Genomic DNA, 20,336 nt, shown 5'->3' on the forward strand with positions numbered 1-20,336 from the left:
TTGGTTTCATATCTGATTGCAAGGCGCAGGCTATTTCTGGTCCAACTTTGAAAAAGAAAATGCTTATCATAAGTATGTCAATATCATTCATCGTGAGTGATCGTTTTCACTAGAAAATCTTCCAAGGGCAGGCCGGAAATAGACGTTTTCATCAGGAGACCTAAATGTGCATCATTGTATGTATTATTAAACAATTTCAATGAAGGAGTCACTAATTGGGTCATCATAGGGGCCAGGCATGCTGACCGGTCACGTTCGAATTATCCAGCGAAGGCCGATATTTCAAATGAGATAATGCAAGTTAGTTTCGGGCAATAGAAATGCATGGGCACCAGCAATGTACGAGACCTAAAGTTGGGATAAAATTGACTGGAAAAACGAATTGCCTGGAGTCAAATTAATGGAAGTTGTCATACTTCGGCATCACAAAAACTAGGTGCATATTAGATTCAAATGCAGGCTAGAATTGAACAAATACTGCCAAGTGAAGTCGTCATGTGTTAGTGCATTTCTTTTCAGCCTCTTTTGAACTTTTACCAAGCACGTCAACGCGCATTTGACAAGGTGGTAAGAATGAACTTGTCAGGCACATAGCTGCACACAAGCCCACAAATTAAATCTGTAAGCAGCACAGAATTTTTCTTTTTGTACCTAAATCAACCAAAAAAATATATTGAAAAACTGAAGTACAAAGTGGGGACACAAGTTATGCGTAAATTTTGCCTTCAGGTGCAGCTTCACAGGCCACGAAGCCACACATACGGGGGAAAAGGTCGCATACAAATACATCATCAACAGCTGCAAAGCTCCACAACTCGTGAATAAATCAGTCTGCACACGACATGGGCACGCAGCCGCGTGTCGCCGTAGAACATGCAGACGCACCGGTTGGCGCTGTCGTCGAGGGTGCGCTCCATCCACTGGGTGGCCTGCGTGGTGAGTGGGTCGGCCACTAGCGCCATCAGGTGGCGCGACAGGGAGCAACACCGCTCGCTTCGCATTGGGTTGCGCTTGTACGGCATCGCGGACGACCCGATCTGAGTCTTCTCAAAGGGCTCCTCCACTTCCTTCATGTGCGCCAGCAGCCGGAGGTCGGTGCAGATCTGTGCGTACGAAAACGACACAGTGAGAGATGGGTGCATCCCTAACCTCTCATTCTCCCACCCACTTTCAATGCAATTAGCGTTATTCGAAAAGTTTAGCCCCTTTGCAGTGTGCGTGTAACCTCTCTCAGCCAGAGCCAAGTTGTCTACTAGCTTGTGCCACTAGTATGTGCTGGCTGCCGTCTTCCTGAGCAGACAATGTGGGCCACTGGGTATGTACTCGAACACACAACTTTGTCAGTGTGTACGTGATATTGGCATGCACCCATTCTTGGTCAATCCCCCGTAATCTGCCAAAGTGACCAAAAGGTTATATAGCTCCAAATATATATTAAAACGACGGCGCCCTATCCACAAAAGACACCTTCTCATTGAGCACGGCCACTTGATAGGGAGCCATAGCAACAAAGTTGGAGCCAGAATACTAGGGATACTTAAACTGGGGTGCAATGATTACAACAAGATATACTGTGTCATGATATTGATACGTGCATATTGCGTGTTTCTTGTGGACGATGCACGCAGGCGCCCGACGAAGACGACAAACGCTCTCTGGCTCTCGAGCTGTCGGCTCAACTGGCCACCGCTGCAGTTACCCTTTGTAAATATACCTTGTAAATAGTCTCCAGTTTTAATCCTTCGTTCGCGTAACACTCTCATTCGGCATTGTGGTTGACAGCGAGAGTGCCAGTTCGTGTGTCTGCTCAGGTGCCCATAAACTTTTGTAGTTCGTGGATGGCATGGGGATATGGCATGGAAATAAAATAATTATCATAATAATCATCAAAATGCATAAAACATATGATCACCAATTACACATCCATCATAAGAAAGGTTTCTAACAGCATTAACGTCGCCAATCATCTCCAAAGGATGGATGTACCGTAAATTTCTATTGCCTGAATAAAAGCTTTGGATTTGCAGTTGAAGTAGTATTTAGGGCCATCCAATTCTTTAATGATATCACACGAGTGCTTTATCATCATGCACTAATGATATGTGCAAGGATATGTGCATGATTTCTCAAAGTGCAAACAAGTTACAGCATCTACCATTCAATGCAACACATCTACCCCTTTGCAAGGCACTGATGCATGTTGTGGTTCGCACTCACGTGATATTAACATGTGTCCATGTTGGTCTTTATCCGGTGATTGTATTTCACTGGCTAACAAATGTTATCGCTCAGTGCAACACACACCTTTCTGTATTCGAAGTTTCTCTAATGTTATCGCTGTTTCTGTCTGCTGTCTATGTTTTCACCGAACCCTGTGTAATCAGAGTACATGCATGACACGAACAATGTTGTACATCCTGGAAGGCATGTGAGCGCCAGCAAGCATGCTGGAATCTGCAATGAGTCAAGCACAAACAGCCAACATGCTTGACCAAGAGGATCCAATTCTCGACGATCGTCAACTTCACTCATCACTGCCGTTGTGCTCAAGTGGGACTTGTTTTGCTGGGCGCAAGTTCACCCAATAAAGAGTTAATATTGTAACTGACAGGTAGGCCACTGTGTTGTTTTTACTGTCACTACAACATGACATCTGGTGGAGGTGCTTCTTCGTTCCATACTGCACGTGCCCTGCAAGCCCAAGCCGTCAAGAAAACTTCCACATCGCCACAGACCAGCAAACTAGCCACAGACTGCTAAAATTGCTACTGCTCTTCCTGATAAGACCATAGAAATCAAGGCCAAGTCAACAGCCACAATGGAAGCCCCAGCATCCCCCATCATGCTGCAACCAACACAGGGAGCCACCAACCTTCCACGGATCACGGTTTGAGGACCCGCAAAGCTGGCTGGAAACATACCAAAGGGTCACTTTGGTACCAGAACTCCAGTGACAAGCCGTGGCATGTATAATTCTCCTTGGAAGATGCCTCCAGGATGTGGTTTGAGAATCGCAAGTCCACCGTGAAAATGTGAGACCTCTTCCGGAACACCTTCGTGAACACTTTCATGAGCGTTGTCTACAAAGAAAGGGCTGAAGCGATGTTGAAATCACCTGTGCAGCTTCGAAACGAGAACATTGCCACCTTCACAGAAGAAATGACTCGCCTCTTTCGAAACGCCGATTCCAACATGTTCAAAGAAAAGAAAGTCCGTTTCCTGATGTGAGGTTCGAAACAACGTTTTCGCCAGATTAATCCGCAACCCACTCAAGATCGTCGCGGAATACACGACCGAAGCCACAACCATAGAGAAGGCCCTAGAAATGTGCACAAGGCAATATAACCACCGAGTGCTCATGCCAAAGTGCGAAATCCAAGCACTGGGCTCCGACGACATCAGAGAAACCATCAGGACCAATGTGCATGAACAAATCCGTAAAATGCTTCCCACATCACAGCCTCAGGTCGCCTCAATCATTGACATAGTGAAAGAACTTTAGCAATCACTGGGAGTTCCCAATGTACAGCACGGAATGCCACAGCTGCGGCCAGAAGCAATGACCTACGCTGCTGTCTCCCGCCGCCAGGATCTGCATTCGCGCCAGCACCCAGTAATACCAGAATTCCATTGCCAGTCACTGCCAAACCATCCTCCAGTCAGCCCATGCAGTACTTCAAGAAAGACGGACACATGGTGTGACCCCGACCACTACCCGCTGTGCTATCAATGTGAGGTAAAAGGCCATGTCTACCACTGATACCCATACCGTGAGATGGGATTACGAGGCTTCACCGTCAATGCACGGTGTACACAAGTAGGTGAACAACCACGATACATTACCGGCTACCTGGTCACCATGCAGTTGAGAGCCCGACGACCTTCCCGTTTGCAGTCTCCAGGGTGCTGTGGCCACAGTGCCGACCATACACAGGTCCAACTCGTGCCTGTCAGTTAGCCATCATTTGGAAGACTAAAAGCAGCAACCGATGGAGGTGTGGTTGCTGTTCACAGAATGCAGAAAAGCCTCTGCTGCCGAGCTCAACACATTAAGATCCAATTCGACGATGTAGCAATGACGCACTGCCATCTCAACGAAGCTCTGAAAGAAAGAACATGCCACCTAAAGAAAATGCGCAATGTGACGAAACAACAGCGGAACAATATGAAGCAGGTATGACTCAATGCCACGACCTAACTGCAATGCAAGATGAAGAACCCTCAATCTCAATGTGCTTTTCAATGGCCCTGAAGTCACAGGTGACTCTTGTATACAAGACAGAGGAGCCGACTATTCCGTCATCAGTGGATCATTCGCCGCCAAGTTGAAGAAAGTCAAGACTGCATGGGAAAACCCTAAAATCCGCACAGCTGGAAGACACCTGATAACACCGACTGGAATCTACAAGGCAAGAGTTACAATTCATAACCAGATTTACCCTGTGATGTTTGTTATCCTGCAACAATGCTTACAGGACATAATACACGGCATAAGTAGGTAAAGGCAAGGCGCAGAAGACCAGGACTTAGGAAGAAGAACACAAAGGACAAGATGGCGCCCGTCTTGTCGTTTGTGTTCTTCTTCCTAAGTCCTGGTCTTCTGCGCCTTGCCTTTACCTACTTCAAGCATGAACCAACTAGCCCAAGCAAGAGTTTTACTTACACGGCATAAACTTCCTCAACCAACATGGCACAGTCATCAACTCAAGATCCAAGTCGATAATGTTGTCCATCAGACCAAGCGATACCGCCGTCGAGGGCCATCGGTTACTGTGCCTTGAATGTGCTCGAAGACCAAGTCAGCATCTCACCTCACACCAGCGTCATCATTTCTGCCGGCACCGAAACATTTGCAGACATAGAAAGCATCGTCAAAAGCAACAGACATCTACTGCTCAACTGTGAAATTTGCATCCCAAGAGGAATTGCTCAAACAACATGAAGGGAAAGCTAAAGTGCTGCTAACAAACTTCGGCAAGGAGTACAAACATCTGAACAAGGGCACGACAATCACATACTTCGAGGAACTTGTGGAAACCAGCAATGCGGTTGTCTTCTCGGATTCTGCCGCATCTACCTCAATGACCATAGTTCCCGAACCAGCCTTCGACATCAATCAATGTCCCCCCATGAGCAAGCAGCAACAGCTGAAAAGTGTGATCAATCAACAAGCTGATAAAATGCTGCACGACAAAACCATCCAGCGATCCAAGAGCCCGTGGGCATCTCCTGTTGTTTTATTGAAAAACAAGGATGGTAGCCTGTGTTGTTGTGTCAATTATCATCGCCTGAGCAAGATCACAAAGAAGAATGTGTAGCCCCTCCCACGAATATACGATGCATTGGACCGGCTCTGCAATGCCAAGTATTTCTCATCAATAGATCTCAAGAATGGCTACTAGCAAATAGGAGTCGACGAGATGGATCATGAGAAGACCGCCTTCATCACCCCTAACGGCTTCTATGAGTTCAACTTCATGCCATTCAGTCTGTACTGGGCACCTGCAACGTTCCAGCACGTAGTGGACACGGTGTTAGCAGGACTGAAGTGGCAGGCGTGTCTTGTTTACTTGGATGACGTTGTCATCTTCGCTGAAAATTTTGCCGATCACCTTAGGCGGCTTGCGACCGCAGTAGAGGCTATCAAGTCATCAGGGCTCACTCTGTAGCTGGAAAAGTGGCACTTCGCTTACGATGAGCTTCTGTTCCTGGGCCACGTCATCAGCAAATCTGGAGTCTGTCCTGATCGATAGAAGACATCTGCCATAGCTAAACTTTAACAGCCTGCCGACAAGCAAGTGCACAAGCTGCGTGGCCTATGAGCCGATTACAGGTGCTTCACCAAGAACTTTTCACGCACCACCCAGCCATTGACCCATCTCACAAAATTTGATGTCGAGTTCAAGTGGGAGACGCCGCAGGTTGAAGCATTTCAAGAACTGAAACAATGCCTGCAATAGCCGCCGGTGCTCGCACACTTCGACGATGACACCGATACTGACATCGTTAGCATGTGCTCCATTGAAGCTCTAAGATATGTCAAAGGTGCCCATTTGTACACTAGATGCCTCTAAAATGGCCGGAATACCTTGTGGCATCGTCTTTACCGTCCAATAAAGCTCATGATGATTCTGTTGTCACTCATTTTTTAATTGCTCAATGACAGTGTGTGCTTACGTTGTATTCTATCATCTGCATTTTCTTAGCAACAGAATTCGGAAAAGTAGCTCTCGAGAATTTTCTTTTTTTCTCTCTTTTTGGGTAGCGGTGTCCAAGATTGTTCCATGAAAACTTTGTTGAAGAAAAAATGTGCTCGCGATGGACTTTGTTGGAGTGGTAATTTCAGTGCATAAAGTTCTAAGGAACACCAATGGGGTACAAAAAAACTTCATGTGCTGGAAATTTCAATGAACCAGCATTTGTAATGCAAGGATTCGATCTTATCAATTTTTGTAGATAACAGCATGCAAATAAGTTAACACTCACCTTGTGAACTGAGGCACCGAGGCTGGCCAGTGCTGCGAGGCAGTCGATGTCGACCTTGCGACTGTAGGTCTGGCCGCAGACTACGTAGGCCCTGCAAAGTGGCAGCATGAATTGGCAGCAATACAGAAGTGTCCCTCACTTTATCAGAACATGTTACACACAGCATCCCATGTGGTCACAAGAGCCGGTTGCAAAAATGGAGCCCAGCATGCAATTGGAGTGCAGAACATGTAAGAGAGACACATTATTTGCTAGGAAGCCACGCTGATCATAGCATGATTTGAGTAATTACTACGATAAGCTTTAACATGCCAAAGGAACAGAGGGGGTTATGAGGTGCCGCCACCAGTATCACTGTATGAAATACAGAAAAATTTTGTACTTGTGACATTAAAGGGGCCTCACAAAATTTTTTTTAAACATGGCAACAGTCATTTCAGCTACTATAGAACATTGTCATGACCACTTTGCGCTAAATCTTAAGCTAGTACACGCACTGCATAGAACCTGCAATTTTGCTTGAAAGACCACACACAGACCGAATGCAACTAATTTTGAATGTGGCTTTGCTAAATATAAAATTTATAATTTATGACCAGGGGGTAGACCCGGGCAGGACCCAGGTAGACATTTACGACTTCATAGACATTTACGACTTCACGAACAGTCATCGGCAAGAGCTGCACTGCCTTCTCCAGAAAACAACACCGTCGTCCCAAGCATTTTTTTTTTTTTTTTAGAGCGTAGCTCTTAGGCGGCCAATCATGCGTTGAGCGTCGGCATTTCTTGTAATGAATATGACCAATATTACATAGCTGAGATTAAAGGGGCCATGAACCACCCCTTGGGCTTGGTGAAATAACATAGTCCGTGGGTAGCATACGCTGCTGTGAACATCTCAGCCAAGTTTTGCAGTTGTATGCGGTGCGTGGAGCTCGCAAGCAGAGCACCAAAGCCACCTTTCTCTCAAACACTCTCTTTTCAACGGAAGCCTGCTCCGTATTCTCTTCTGGGCGCTTTATCTTGTAATCAAGTGGATTCCCATATGCGGCTGCTATTAGTAGCTGCTGTCTGCTGCGTAGCATAGATACCGCGGCCACCGCGGGCTGCCGCCACAAGTCCATTGGCTAAGCGCACTGTGGCTCGCTGAGTACCACCGCGTTTGGCTTACGTTTAGCACATCGTAGCGCCAACGTTAACATCCAAAATTAAATTTGAACTGCGCACCACGCTGACATTTAGAAGGCGGAGCATTGTGAGCACGCCCTACTCCGCTGCAGCCTCAACAGTGCAGGGCATTGAAGAAGGAACGGGAGCACAGTGGAGGCCATATTTGATTGCCAATAACTACGCTTCTGCTGAATGCACTGAAGTACTTTTTGTGGCAAATTATTGCTGAAATATTCTATTTTCACTTCAAATGCACTTCAACACTTCGATAAAAAAGTGGGTCAGGGCCCCTTTAAGAGGAAGTAGTGGAGTTGGGCAGGTCATGTAATGTACAGAGCAGATAACTGAATGTCTATTACAAATTGAGCCCCTATCTAACAAACACAGATGTAAAAATTAATGCAGATCCCATGCACTGCGGGAATCAGTGTAAACAAAGCTTTCCATACTGTTTGCTTTGATTGACCATAATTGGTAGTGATGTTGACGGCGCTAGTTCAAGTTTAATATCACCTTGCTCACACTTTTGTTTGTCTACTTAGCACACAGAACACACAGTGAAACGTGTTTGCTTGAGGCGTTGTTGTGCGCCATTCTTTGTAGCCCGTGAGATTAGCACTGTCATTGCCTCACAAGTGTTGATTTGGTGGGCAGCTACTCGTGCAGTGTCGTCTCGATGCTGTGGTGCTTTAATGCAGCTTTGTGTCTGCGTGCCCTATGTCAGTCATCCGCACACACAAACTTGCAACAGTGCATATTTTTCAGAAAGGACAGAAACGCATGGTGCCGTACCATGAATGTATATTTATCCAGTGTGTCCGTATCTGTTGCCATGCCTAGTAGTAGCATTTCCTGTATTGAAGCGATCCTAAACGAGGCATGCTTTCCGACGTTTCCTTTCTCATGCTCCTGCCATGCAGACGGTATATGCACTCAACCAACACCTGTGCTACATGCAAGACAGCAACAGCAGCAGCAGAAAAGTTGGAGGAATAGGCAAAGAAAGCTTTGTTTTAAGATTACCTGATACAACAAAGAATAATGTAAATATGCAATTTTTTTTGCCTATATCAGCACGTATGCCTATAACAACAAAAAAAGATTTAAATTATGGGGTTTTAGTACATGCAGAACCCACGATCCGCTTATGAGGCATGCCATAGCGAAGAACTCCGGAACAATTTGGACTACCTGGGGTTCATTAACGTACGCCTAAATCTAAGTACACGGCTGTTTTCGCATTTCGCCCCCATCAAAATGCGGCCACCATGATGTCTATAATGAATATCGGATATAACAAAGGTATTCTTGTGTTGAATACAAATTCGTTATAAGAAGAATCAACTGTAGATTAACAGAACAGTTGCCAAGGAAAGGAAAACACAGTAGAGGAACAGGTGGAGCGATGAAATTGGGAAATTTGCAGGCATAAGGTTGTTTCTCATGGTGCAATTGGGTCGAAAAAAATCGTTTTGATGCGTGCGTCGCAGAGCAATTTTCACTGACAGATTTCATATGCGTTTGGGGCAGCACAATTTCCTTCGCAGCGATGCGCAAGGTTGGCCCCTGCTTACAAGGTATCCATGCCTGCATTGTTAAATAAAAATAACATGGAAACTAGCCAAATATTGCAATTTTCCTATTATTATCCAACAACAGAATAAGTACACCATTTTTTAATGTTTAAGAGCGTCGACACTTTACAACAGCTTGCGTATGCGGTGAGTGAGATGCTGCACAACACCACAAGTATGAGCATGCAGCTTGTGCGGCGTCGGTGGGGTGGTTCCATTTAGTACACTCTAGTTTCATTGTTACTATGGAAGCCACAAGTTCTTTCCTAGAGGAGTATTTGCATTTGCAGAAGAACAAGCTACTATTGAGTGTGCATGTATAACCAGCTGGCACAATTTGTAGCGATGAAGATGTTGACGACGGTGGAGATCAAGTGGGTACGTGGGCCTTATGCTGACGTGGCATCTGCTCCCAACCTGGATAGCATGCAGCTTCTCCTTTTAAACAAATTGCATAAGCGCAAGAAAAAAAAAATGTTTAAGAAGCTCCTAAGCTGCAGGCGCTGGTGGGTACGCCCTATTAAAACATAACAAAAACTGACACATGTTATTGTTCCACAGAGCTACCAATGCGTGGTAAAGCAGGAAAGCACCTATTTTGACGGCGCTTTGTTTCGTCACACATTGCCCCTCCCACATCGCGCCAATCGCTGCGACTCAGTGACGGCGTAACCAACTTGTTGGAATCCAGTCACGGAGAGCCCACGACTTCACAGCGGTCGCAGAGCAACGGAATTCACTGTCGCTGAGTGAAAATCGCGCCAAGTGAAACAGCCTGTAGGATGCAGACAGTGGATGCAAGACAAAGGTAATGACAGATCACTGGTCTTCATGCTGAAGCACATTTAAATAGATTAATGATGGTGACGTCATGGCAATGCCAGAAGAGAGAAGCTGAGGGGAAACAGTCGCAGGAGAGAAAGAACGGAGGAAGTCCAAGCGTACTTTTCGAATCCGGCCATCTTGGTGACAAGCCGATCGAGTTCCTGCACCTTGGCGTGGTCGCCCTCGAAAAGCTGCAGGAAGCTGGCCTGGGTGCCCGTGGTGCCCTTGACCCCGCGAAAGCGCAGGTCCGCCTGCGCCCGCTGCAGGTTGCGCAGGTCCATCAGCAGGTCCTGCACCCACAGGCACGCCCGCTTGCCCACCGTCGTCAGCTGCGCCGGCCTGTGCGCATGCCACAGCAAAGCTGTGAAACACGACTTGAGCAGCTGAGCATCTTAACTCTTTCGTTACTGCACCTGTAGAAATTGGTCAATTTGATCTAAAGCTTTTCTACACGCTGTTAAACATTTCCGTTGGAATTCTTCTACTAGCAGCATCATGCACTGTCTGAAATTATGACTGAGCTTTAGCTGTTTGTCTGATCTGAACATTTTTGGCAGGTCTGGAAAAATAAAACTTTGACTGGAAGTATTGTCGAAGCTAGCCTCCAGTGCTCCTAGCACTTCCACAATAACATGACTCAGAATTTGCGCTTTGGTCAACTCAGCAGTGCGATTCTTAAATGACAGTAGTATGAAGACACAGAAGCTTTTCTTGGGTTGTCTAATTTGCCAATCTGACATATAGGCTTAACGATACCGACAGAACTGATATAATTATCTGGTGGGTCTAATTAAACAAGAGGCAGAAAAAATGCCAAATCACACTGCTGATTCATTTGGCAGTATTTGCACAATTCTAACATGCCCCCAAGTCGAACCTCATTCACTTTTTATGTGTTCAAAATAGAAAACTAACACAGAAGTCGCATTGGAGCTCTTAAACAAAGTAGAAATGTAATACGCACCCGACATTTTAGCAAGAAAAACGTAGAAGGCCTGCGATTCTAGCAGTTAAGAAAAGGTGAAATCAGCTAACTTTACTTTCACACATTACAAATTTAGTTAGGATTAATGTCCATCGACGTCACCCTCACCGTCCATGGACCTCCATTATAGCACATTGCACGTTTGCTATTCCACATTTGTTGAACTCTGCAACAATCACAAACGGGAATGTGGCCCACACCTGGATTGACCACTTCGCTAGATTGTCCTGCAACCCACGCATTTCTCTGGAACACCAGAGACACAAGCCGCAACTTTGTCACCCATCGCTCGGCATGTGAAATAACATGTTTTGTAATCATAGCCTGAAAGTAGTGTCACTGCCGCCATCTGACAATGGTGATGACGATAGATCGGTAGGCTGTTAAGAGCACCACGAATGCTGTTTTGTGCGTGACTACCCCGTGCAGGCAGTTTTCATAACAATTTTCTTTCTTTACAAAATGTGTGCCTTAGAAACAGGCAAATAAAGTAATCATTAATTGTTTTCACTGATTTTAATTTTAATTATTTGTTTTCATTAATCATTAATCATTTTCAAATAAAAATTTTCCTAGGGTAAGTCGAAAATGGGCTTTTTCGATGGAAGATAATTTGTACTTGACACATTCGCTGTCCCCTAACACTGCCAAGACAGACTCTGCAACCACTGTCGTCGTGATTGGGGTCACCATTGGGGCCTGGTGCAACTGTGTCAACCAGTCAATTTCAAGGGCCATATCGGCATCGAAATAAATTTTCGGCACATGGAAACATATGGGCACAAGCCAGAATCTTTGATTAAATTGATCGAAAAATCTAATTAGCTGAACTCATATTAAAGTCCATCGTATAAACTATCAAAACAATCTTAGCAAGGATGTCAGAGTGATAACCGTCCAATTTTGTAGATAACCCTTCAATAGTACTAAGCAGACAACAAAATTGTGGCCTACATACGAGACAACTCGTAGGTGGACCGTTCAAGGAGTTTCTATAGCGAGGGAGTTAAACAATTTTATCAAAATCTTTCTTTCACTTACTGGAAGTGCGTGTACCCAAGTGTTGGAATCGTGGCGTACTCAGTTGCAAACTTTGCAAGCCGCTGGATGCAACGGGCAAGCTGCAGGGAAGAGCAATGGTTATTGAATGTCCCAACAGGTTTTGCAGAAACCCACAAGATGCAAGTACGTTTGCGAAAGATAACCGTTTTTCTTTACAAGGGCACAGTATGGGTTTACTTCTGGTATGCCTCACTGATTGATTGAGTGTTTGATTGATTGTTTTTAACATGCCAAGGTGCCAAATTCATATGGCTGTAATAAGTACACATGAGTGCTCCCAGTACACACATCAGCAGATCTTTCAGTAATAAAATAGAAAACATACTAGTACACTCAAAGACAAGCAATACTAAAAGTTGGTTAAACAAATACTAAAAACAACATTTATTTACGAAATATCCATGCAACAGCGGCTGAAATTTTGGTTGCTATCACCCTGTTTCTATGGAGTAGGTGGACATGATGTGGCTAGGTCTTAAACAAGCAGGTTAAAAAAAATGTCTAAAAATTGTGTGCTGAATGCATTCCTGTGCAATCACTTTTGCCCTAAACTCGATGCAAATCAAAGGTAGTAAAAGTATTGGCGCCATTATGACAACTGTAAACAAGCTCTAAAAATAAGGCACTTCCCAACAGATACGTAAAAGACAGAAGGTATGACATCGCCACTGACACACTACAGCAGTTCTGACACTGGCAAGCATTTACCGTTACTGGCAAGCAGTTAGCTATGCAATTTTCTATACTTAGATGCAAAAACTCCAACTTGTCATTTACAATCAAAGATGTGTTTACAAGCATAGTACTAAAAGCATTTTGTGTTGGTACATGCAGCTTCATGTTTTCTCATAAGATAAGAGTGGCTTATTCTGGTTGGTTGCACCTAGCAACAAATTTTGAGTACCCGTAATTTGTGGTGCTGATTGCAAACACACTGCATATTTTCATATTTTAAGCTCTCTTTCTGAGCTTGCAAACACTTCATGCATATAACTTCAGGAATAGGAGTAACACATGAGCATGCAAGATCAACACGTGTAGCATGCACTTACCTTGGGCAGAAGGATTCCAAAGGCCTCCTTGAGTTGGATCAAATCCTGCGCCAGAGACACGCACCAGTTACGAATCCGTCGTGTCACTAAAGATCAATCCAACAGCACCACAAGATGACACAGCAGATTTATTATGGTACACTCTCTTTTTGTCATTGAAACAAGCCTAAAATTACGTGGTACACCAGCGAATAGCCACAACAGTGAAAATCCCCAGTGGAAACCAAATAAACACAGTGAAAACGTCACACATTATCAACTGCATTTGGCCAGCACAAGGGTGTAGCAGTATTCTCGAGCAATCATTGTTGGGTATACAATCACTTTCGCAAGATCCTGGGTGACTTGGCACTGGATGCATCGCCATATCCTTCACTGTCCCTTTGTACCTGATTGGGTAGCTTGCCTTTAGTCCTCTTCGAAATTAACTCGTAAGAGACTATATAAAATAATGATTCCATATATAAAGTCAGATGCTTGTGGAACTATACAGGAGTGGTTTTGTGATATCTTGTCAAAATTGACACCAATTTGACCCAATCCCTTGCGTTGCCACACATGAGAAGAGCACCCGCAAAGGGCATTTTGAATATGGCGAGTTGACACAAAAACCCAGTATGCAGCATCAACGTGTGCCAGCCTACCACGAAATATTATACGTTCATCTCTGCGCTTAGGCCAAGAAACAAATTTTTTACAACAAATGTAAGCAGACAGTTAATTTTCCCGCTTACATGGTGATGCTGTCTTCAGCACTTAGCCAGCGTATATATATATATATATATATATATATATATATATATATATATATATATATATATATATATATATATATATATATATATATATATATATATATAATATATATATATATATATATATATATTTATTTATTTATTTATTTTTTATGTTCTAATGTACCACTCAGCAATAAGAACTGACTTGAGAAACGACTATCTCACTCGGCTGCTTTCAGGTCGGGGGAGGGTGCACGACCGACAGCAGTTGCCGGCACTGTCCCAAGCTTGCCATCTTTGCACAGTGCCAGGAATGCTGTCCATCCGCATACTTCGGTGCGTCTGATGCCGAGTCGCACAATATCTCTCAAAAGTGACCGCTCAAGAATAGTACTGCCGCGGGCTGTGGTACTTGCTCAGCCGCCATGGCCGTGGGACAGCAGAACTGATAGCTAGGCCAGTTAGTAATGACTCATTGGAACAACGGTCATGTGACACAGACGAGGGCACGAGAGGAAATGGGACAGGCGCTAACTCTCCGCTGTGCTGTGTTGCGTAAAATGCACCCACAGAACCGATCACATTGTGCATGCGTGCATGAAGAAACAAAAGAAGCGATGAATAACACATGTTTGATGGCAACTCATGGCTTGCATCGCCATGAAATATGGCAAGTAGAAACTTGGCAGAGCTTTTTGAGCTGGAGATATCGTGCTTTCAGTGCATCCACTGCCATTGGCGTCATCGTTGAGGTCTGGCACATGCGTGCTGACCAGTCTCGTGTTCCAGTTATCCAGCTCGGGCCAATTTCATGAGGGAAATAACCAAAGTCATGGCCCATGAAGATATATGGGCACCAGACATGATCTTTGGTCACGATTTCATTAAAAGGAAAGGTTGAATTAACCGAATTCTGCTGTAGCACTGGCCAACTGTCGCAAGTAATGACATGTGCTGCGGCACATTTAGGAAGTGCGATCACACTTTTGTATTACAGCATTCTCAGCGACAGCCTATTTTATGTCCACTACAGGATGAAGGCCTCTCCCAGTGATCCCCAATTACTCCAGTCTAGTGCCAGCCAATTCCGCACCATGCCTACAAGATTCGCAGTCTCACCACGCCACCTAATCCTCTGCCATCTTTGACTTTATTGAATCAATGGAAGAAAGATGGGCAAGAACACATACTATAACACATATTTAAAGAAAATAGGAAATGTGCCTGTTAATTCCCAAATGTGTTTCCAAACATAATTATCACTGGAAACTGGCTGAGCTGGTCACTGAATGGTGGACATATTCACAGTGTTAAAGGGACAGGCAAGCCCCAGTCATACCATGTATGGTATTGTTTCTTGGGGAAATGCAATATTACAGTCATTTCTCGTCTACTCAGCACTTACCAAAACCAAGCAATACATGCTATTACTAGCCACAGTTATTACTTAATATTTTTAAGGCGCAAACAAGAGACACGGCACAAAAGGAAGGTCATACACAGGACAGACGCTACTTTCAGCGGTTTATTCGACAATGTCGACATGACGTATATATGTGAAAGGCACATGCAGATGAGTTTATGAAAAAAAGATATGAATATCTTACAAGGAATGCCTAATTCATATGCGTGTCGAGATATGCAACCTCTCCTGTGTACAGACTTAACGAAGGCTCACTGATGCAGCCTTCTTCCCTATTTTTTTGTGATATGCTTCCAGAATCAAGCGGGCCTGTTCACTGTGGCTTTTACCAAGAATCTCGCATTGGTTCCTATGTGGCACCAATTTTATACAATTTTTTTTTATCCCAGGTCGAACACACACTGGACCATGCGTTTGAAGAAGGCAGGAAGGTTTTACATGTTTTTAAATTTGTAGATGATTCTTTTATTATTGCTAAAGCCACAGGCAGGGGGCCCTTACAAGCACCAAGTATAAGTTATTTTAGACCTTTTTTAACCATGGAAGGGCTTTCACACCTTCACACATGAACTTCCCATTCAAAGATCCCTTCAATTTCTAGATATTCATTTTAGTTTTTCTAGGTGACATGTGTGCTGGTCTCATAGGCCTTGAGCTAGGAAGGGGATCCTACCTTTTGACTCTTTTCACTCTAAGATAGTGAAAAGGGCTATAGCATCTCCATGTCTCGAGCCTTCGCTAAAGAAATTTTGCCACCACACGATGCAAGAAAGCTTTCAAGTGCAGGTGACAAAACCGCTGGTAGCAGGTTGCCCCCCATAAGTCATCACTGCAGTTTCCTTGCTTCTGTTGCAGACGCAAGGAAAAAAGAAGAACAAAAGAGACTTCAAGGGGGAAAAACGAGCACTTCAACTAGTTCCTTATATTCATAAAGTTTCACATGCCCTCAAGAAGGTTGCGAATAGGCACGAAGTTGGAGTGCTTTTCTCTGTCCCCAACAAACTTGACTGTCTTTACCCTCGCACAGCCACAGCAGGTGAAAAAAAGGCGAGATTGCCGAAAGAAGCACCGTTGGCCCTATCCGAACTGCACCAGCGGAGTTGTCTGTGACATTCCTTTAATCTGTGGCAAATGCTATATCGGTCAAACAGGAAGGTGTGTGAATGACCGGTTTAGAGAGCACACCTTGAATATTAAAAAGATGGAAAGAGTGCATTTGGCGGATCACGCGAACTCTTGCGGAGAATGTGAGGCATTATTTCGCGACGCAAAGATTCTTGGTAAAAGCCACAGTGAACTTGATACTGGAAGCATATCACATAAAAAGGTGGGGCGAAGGTTGCATCATTGAGCCTTCGTTAAGTCTGTACACACAAAAGTTTGCATACCTCAATGCGCATATGAATTAATCAGGCATTTCTCATACATATATTCATATCTTGTATTTTTTCCATAAACGCATTTGCAATTGTGCTTTTTGCAGGCATATTTCATTTCAATGTTGTCGAGTAAACCGTTGCAAGCAGCGCCTGTCCTGCGTATGACCTTCCTTTTGTGCCGTGTCTCTTGTTTGCGCGCGCCTTAAAAATATTTTTCAAACATGCACCAACAAGACCTACAGAAAGTTCTTCTAAGCCATATTACTACAAACTTCATCAAAACAACATCTTTCCTGCCACGAACTTGTTCATCTGTCGTCCCACAATTCTGTTCTATAAATTGCATGCTAACATCACTCACACTAATTAAATGGTTCGAAGTTTCCTGCTGTAATTCCAATTTTGAGTTGCCAAAGGTGCTCCCTAGTCATGGAAAACAGACATTAAAAACTGACAACTTCATTCATGGCAGTAAAAATGTGGAATGGTTTGCCATATTCACTAAAATCTTAATCACCCTTTTATGCATCCGAACTCAAGCACAAGCATTATTACCTGTATAACTAAATTTACATCTCTTATTATTTTACTTTTTCATATTTGTATGTGTAATGCTCCTCTTCTTTTTCGTATGTAATTATAGCAATGTATTCTGACTTCACACCTGTTGTACTTTCGTTACAATGTACTATGTTGTATGATACAGTTTGTTCTTTTTGCATTTGTTGCTTATAATATTCTTTGTAGTTTCCTGAATTTTTCATGTTTTGCCATTTGTATTATTAACAGAGTTTTAACTGAAGTTTTAACCTTCATCTGCTTATTATCTGCAATTCACTCACCATCCTTTGAAAGGCTAATAAACTGAATAACAACAAATGACACACAGTAAAACAAAGTACTACACAACAGAGAATGTGCCCAGACTGTGTGGCATAAACTGCAAGGGCATAGCGTACAAACATATTGACATTTGACCCTCAACAAAATGCACAGTCAAACCTCCATATAACGGACATGGATATAACTAAGTTAATGTAAAATCTTTCTTGCCAATATCAGTGTGTTGGAAATATATGCTTGTAACAATTGTGGGATATAACACACATAGTTTTGTGACAAATCAGACTTTGTTATAACGAGGTTCAACCGTAGTCGTGATAAAACCCGCAACGGCAAAGCCAGCAGCAGTTTGGCACCGAGCAACGATTGGCGAGTTGTTGGGCAAGATGGGCACGCACCGTGTTGTCGCCAACGTAGCAGGAGGTGGCCCCCAAGTGGATGATTGGTGCCGCCTTGGGGCACTGCTTGGCAAAGACGTGCACATGGGCCATCACGTCGTGGCGTGTCAGGCGCTCTTCTTCAGATGCCGCCGCAAAGTCAATCTCGTCCACGTGGTCCTGCATTTCCTTGATCTGCTCGTCAGTGATGGGGAGCCCCAGGGACTGTGCACAAGCAAGAGAGTGCAACGTGACTGAACAGCTGATTGATTGATTTATCGATTGATTGATCGATCAGCCAAATCATCAGCTTTAGCATCCTAAAGGAACGCAGACATTATAAACGGCAACTTCTGACTAATTACCTGCACAGGTGTTCTTTAGCATGCATGCCCGCACCCAAGCAAGAGAGCGCAATGTGGCTGAACCAGGCACAGCCCATTGGTTGACACAGCGGCGGCCGTTGGTTGACTAATGCAACACAGCCACTCTATGGAACGGCTCCAGATTATTTTGGAATGTGTTGAGTACAATTAACAGCCATGAAAGGACACGCCAGACAAGGACAATGAAGCGCAAACTACCAACTGCTTATTGTCACTGAAACGTTGCCCATATATGAGCTGCAATCACGAAAGCATGTGCAGTTGCTGAAGTTAGAAAATCCAAAACCAAAACAAAGAAAAACAAAAAGAAGCTGGGAAGATGGAATGAGCACAGTGACAAAACAGCCAGTATCTCGCACGATTAGCTCTCACCAGGACTTTTTCTTCGCCAAACAAGCATCTAACACTAAGTATGCAAGCTTTTTTTTTTTTTTTTTCCATTCCACCTTTATTGGAATGTGGCCACTACGAGGTCTGGAATCGAACTTGAGACTTCATGCTCAGCAGTAGGATGCCATGTCGGCTGTGCCACCACAGCGGGCCATCGTGTTAATTCACCTTCTGCAAATTCCACATAAGGTCGAGACACTCTATAACAAAGTTGCACTTGACACTAAATACCTTCATCACATACAACATTCCTTATAAGCATGCATATCTGTTACACACTGATATTGATGAGGAACACCTTATTGTACCTGATAACTCATAATATTGAGGCTCAACTCTACATACAACCTCCAGCGAGACCCATGAAACGTAAGACCTTTCATCTTGCTAGGATGTTCTCCCACGGCGTGAAGAATTCTGCCCATTCACGTTGTTCCTAGTATGTTCTTTTTTTGCCTTCAGCTTCAGTGAGGTTGGCAAGATGAAATAGATTGGGGTCACACAAGAGAACATGCTGTCAAACAAGCCTATGAATGCTAGAATGCTGTGCACGGCAACAGCTGTGCCTGCGTTTTGCAATGATGGGGCCACATTTATTATTGCTTTGTATGAAGCAAGGCATGCACCACGAGCAGGATCTAAATTGACAGCTGTTTCTTCGTGTAACTGTAATCACCTAGTATACTGAACTTGTGATTTGAATGCTGGCCGGTGCTTGGTACAGTGATATACGTGCATGTTAACATTAACAGAGTTTGCAGGTTTAGCATGGCACTTCTGGAGGAAGAATGAAGAGGGCAGATGGCTAACATGCAAATTCACAGTAGTGTTAGGAGTACAAGGAGAGGTCGTAGAATAAAAGGTGCTTCTAAAAGGCATCGCATGCAGCCGTCTCCGTCAGCAACACCTTCAATTGGCTCGCCCAAACCAGCTATAAGAAGGGCAAAAATTAACACACACAGACGAAGTAGACAGGACAGGTACATGTGTGTGTATGAATTTACACCCCTTTTATAATAGCTGTGTTTCACTAACTAGCTCAACAAGAAGTACTCCAGTTAGGCATCTCGACAACAGCAAAGAGGCACGCATGCTCTTTACAGCCTCTAGCATTAACCCAATAAAGCCGTAAGACCTTTCCCACTTCCCAAGGAAAATTAGAAAAACTTCATTACATTTATTTATAGCAATGGAGAGTACATTTTTACAAGAAACGATGAAGTGTTATTTGAGTTAAAATAAACTTGTTAACTAATTAGTAATCGGTTGGCTGAGCTATCCACAATTTAAAGATTTCTCCAGCTTGTCAAAAACACTAGTATGGAGTTCGCATTACCTAAGTCTCCTGCGCTTGCATCAGCATTTTGAGGTACCAAAGTCAATGTATCAAATTTTACACGCTGGTGTTTGCGGGGTAAATAATACTCATATAAAGGGATGATGATGACGATAAAAATGTTTTAACTAAAGGTTGGCTTGAAAGCCTAGAAAGCTCAGCTCACTTAATTACATTAGTGTAAACTGTGCTACATAGTTAAGGCCCTGAATTATAGGTGAGGCACTTGCCATAAGTACCACAACATCTTGCTACTCTTAAGTACCAAATGCAACTGACAACAGCACGCACTGGGACACAACGCAGTAGCA

At 43.9% G+C, this 20,336-nt stretch overlaps 1 protein-coding gene across 1 annotated transcript in view; it reads right to left on the reverse strand.

Annotated features, from left to right (window-relative positions):
• Adsl (adenylosuccinate lyase) overlaps positions 1-20,336 on the reverse strand; it is a 31,803-nt gene that overhangs the window by 8,423 nt on the left and 3,044 nt on the right. Inside the window, exons 2-7 of the mRNA XM_050174329.3 lie at positions 17,935-18,138; positions 13,155-13,199; positions 12,082-12,161; positions 10,176-10,394; positions 6,487-6,577; positions 886-1,103 (exon numbers count right to left, since the gene is read on the reverse strand). Coding sequence (XP_050030286.1) covers positions 886-1,103; positions 6,487-6,577; positions 10,176-10,394; positions 12,082-12,161; positions 13,155-13,199; positions 17,935-18,138 — 857 coding nt within the window. The remainder of the gene's footprint in view (positions 1-885; positions 1,104-6,486; positions 6,578-10,175; positions 10,395-12,081; positions 12,162-13,154; positions 13,200-17,934; positions 18,139-20,336) is intronic.

The sequence above is a fragment of the Dermacentor andersoni genome, chromosome 8 (assembly GCF_023375885.2).
Source record: "Dermacentor andersoni chromosome 8, qqDerAnde1_hic_scaffold, whole genome shotgun sequence".
NCBI classification, from domain to species: domain Eukaryota; kingdom Metazoa; phylum Arthropoda; class Arachnida; order Ixodida; family Ixodidae; genus Dermacentor; species Dermacentor andersoni.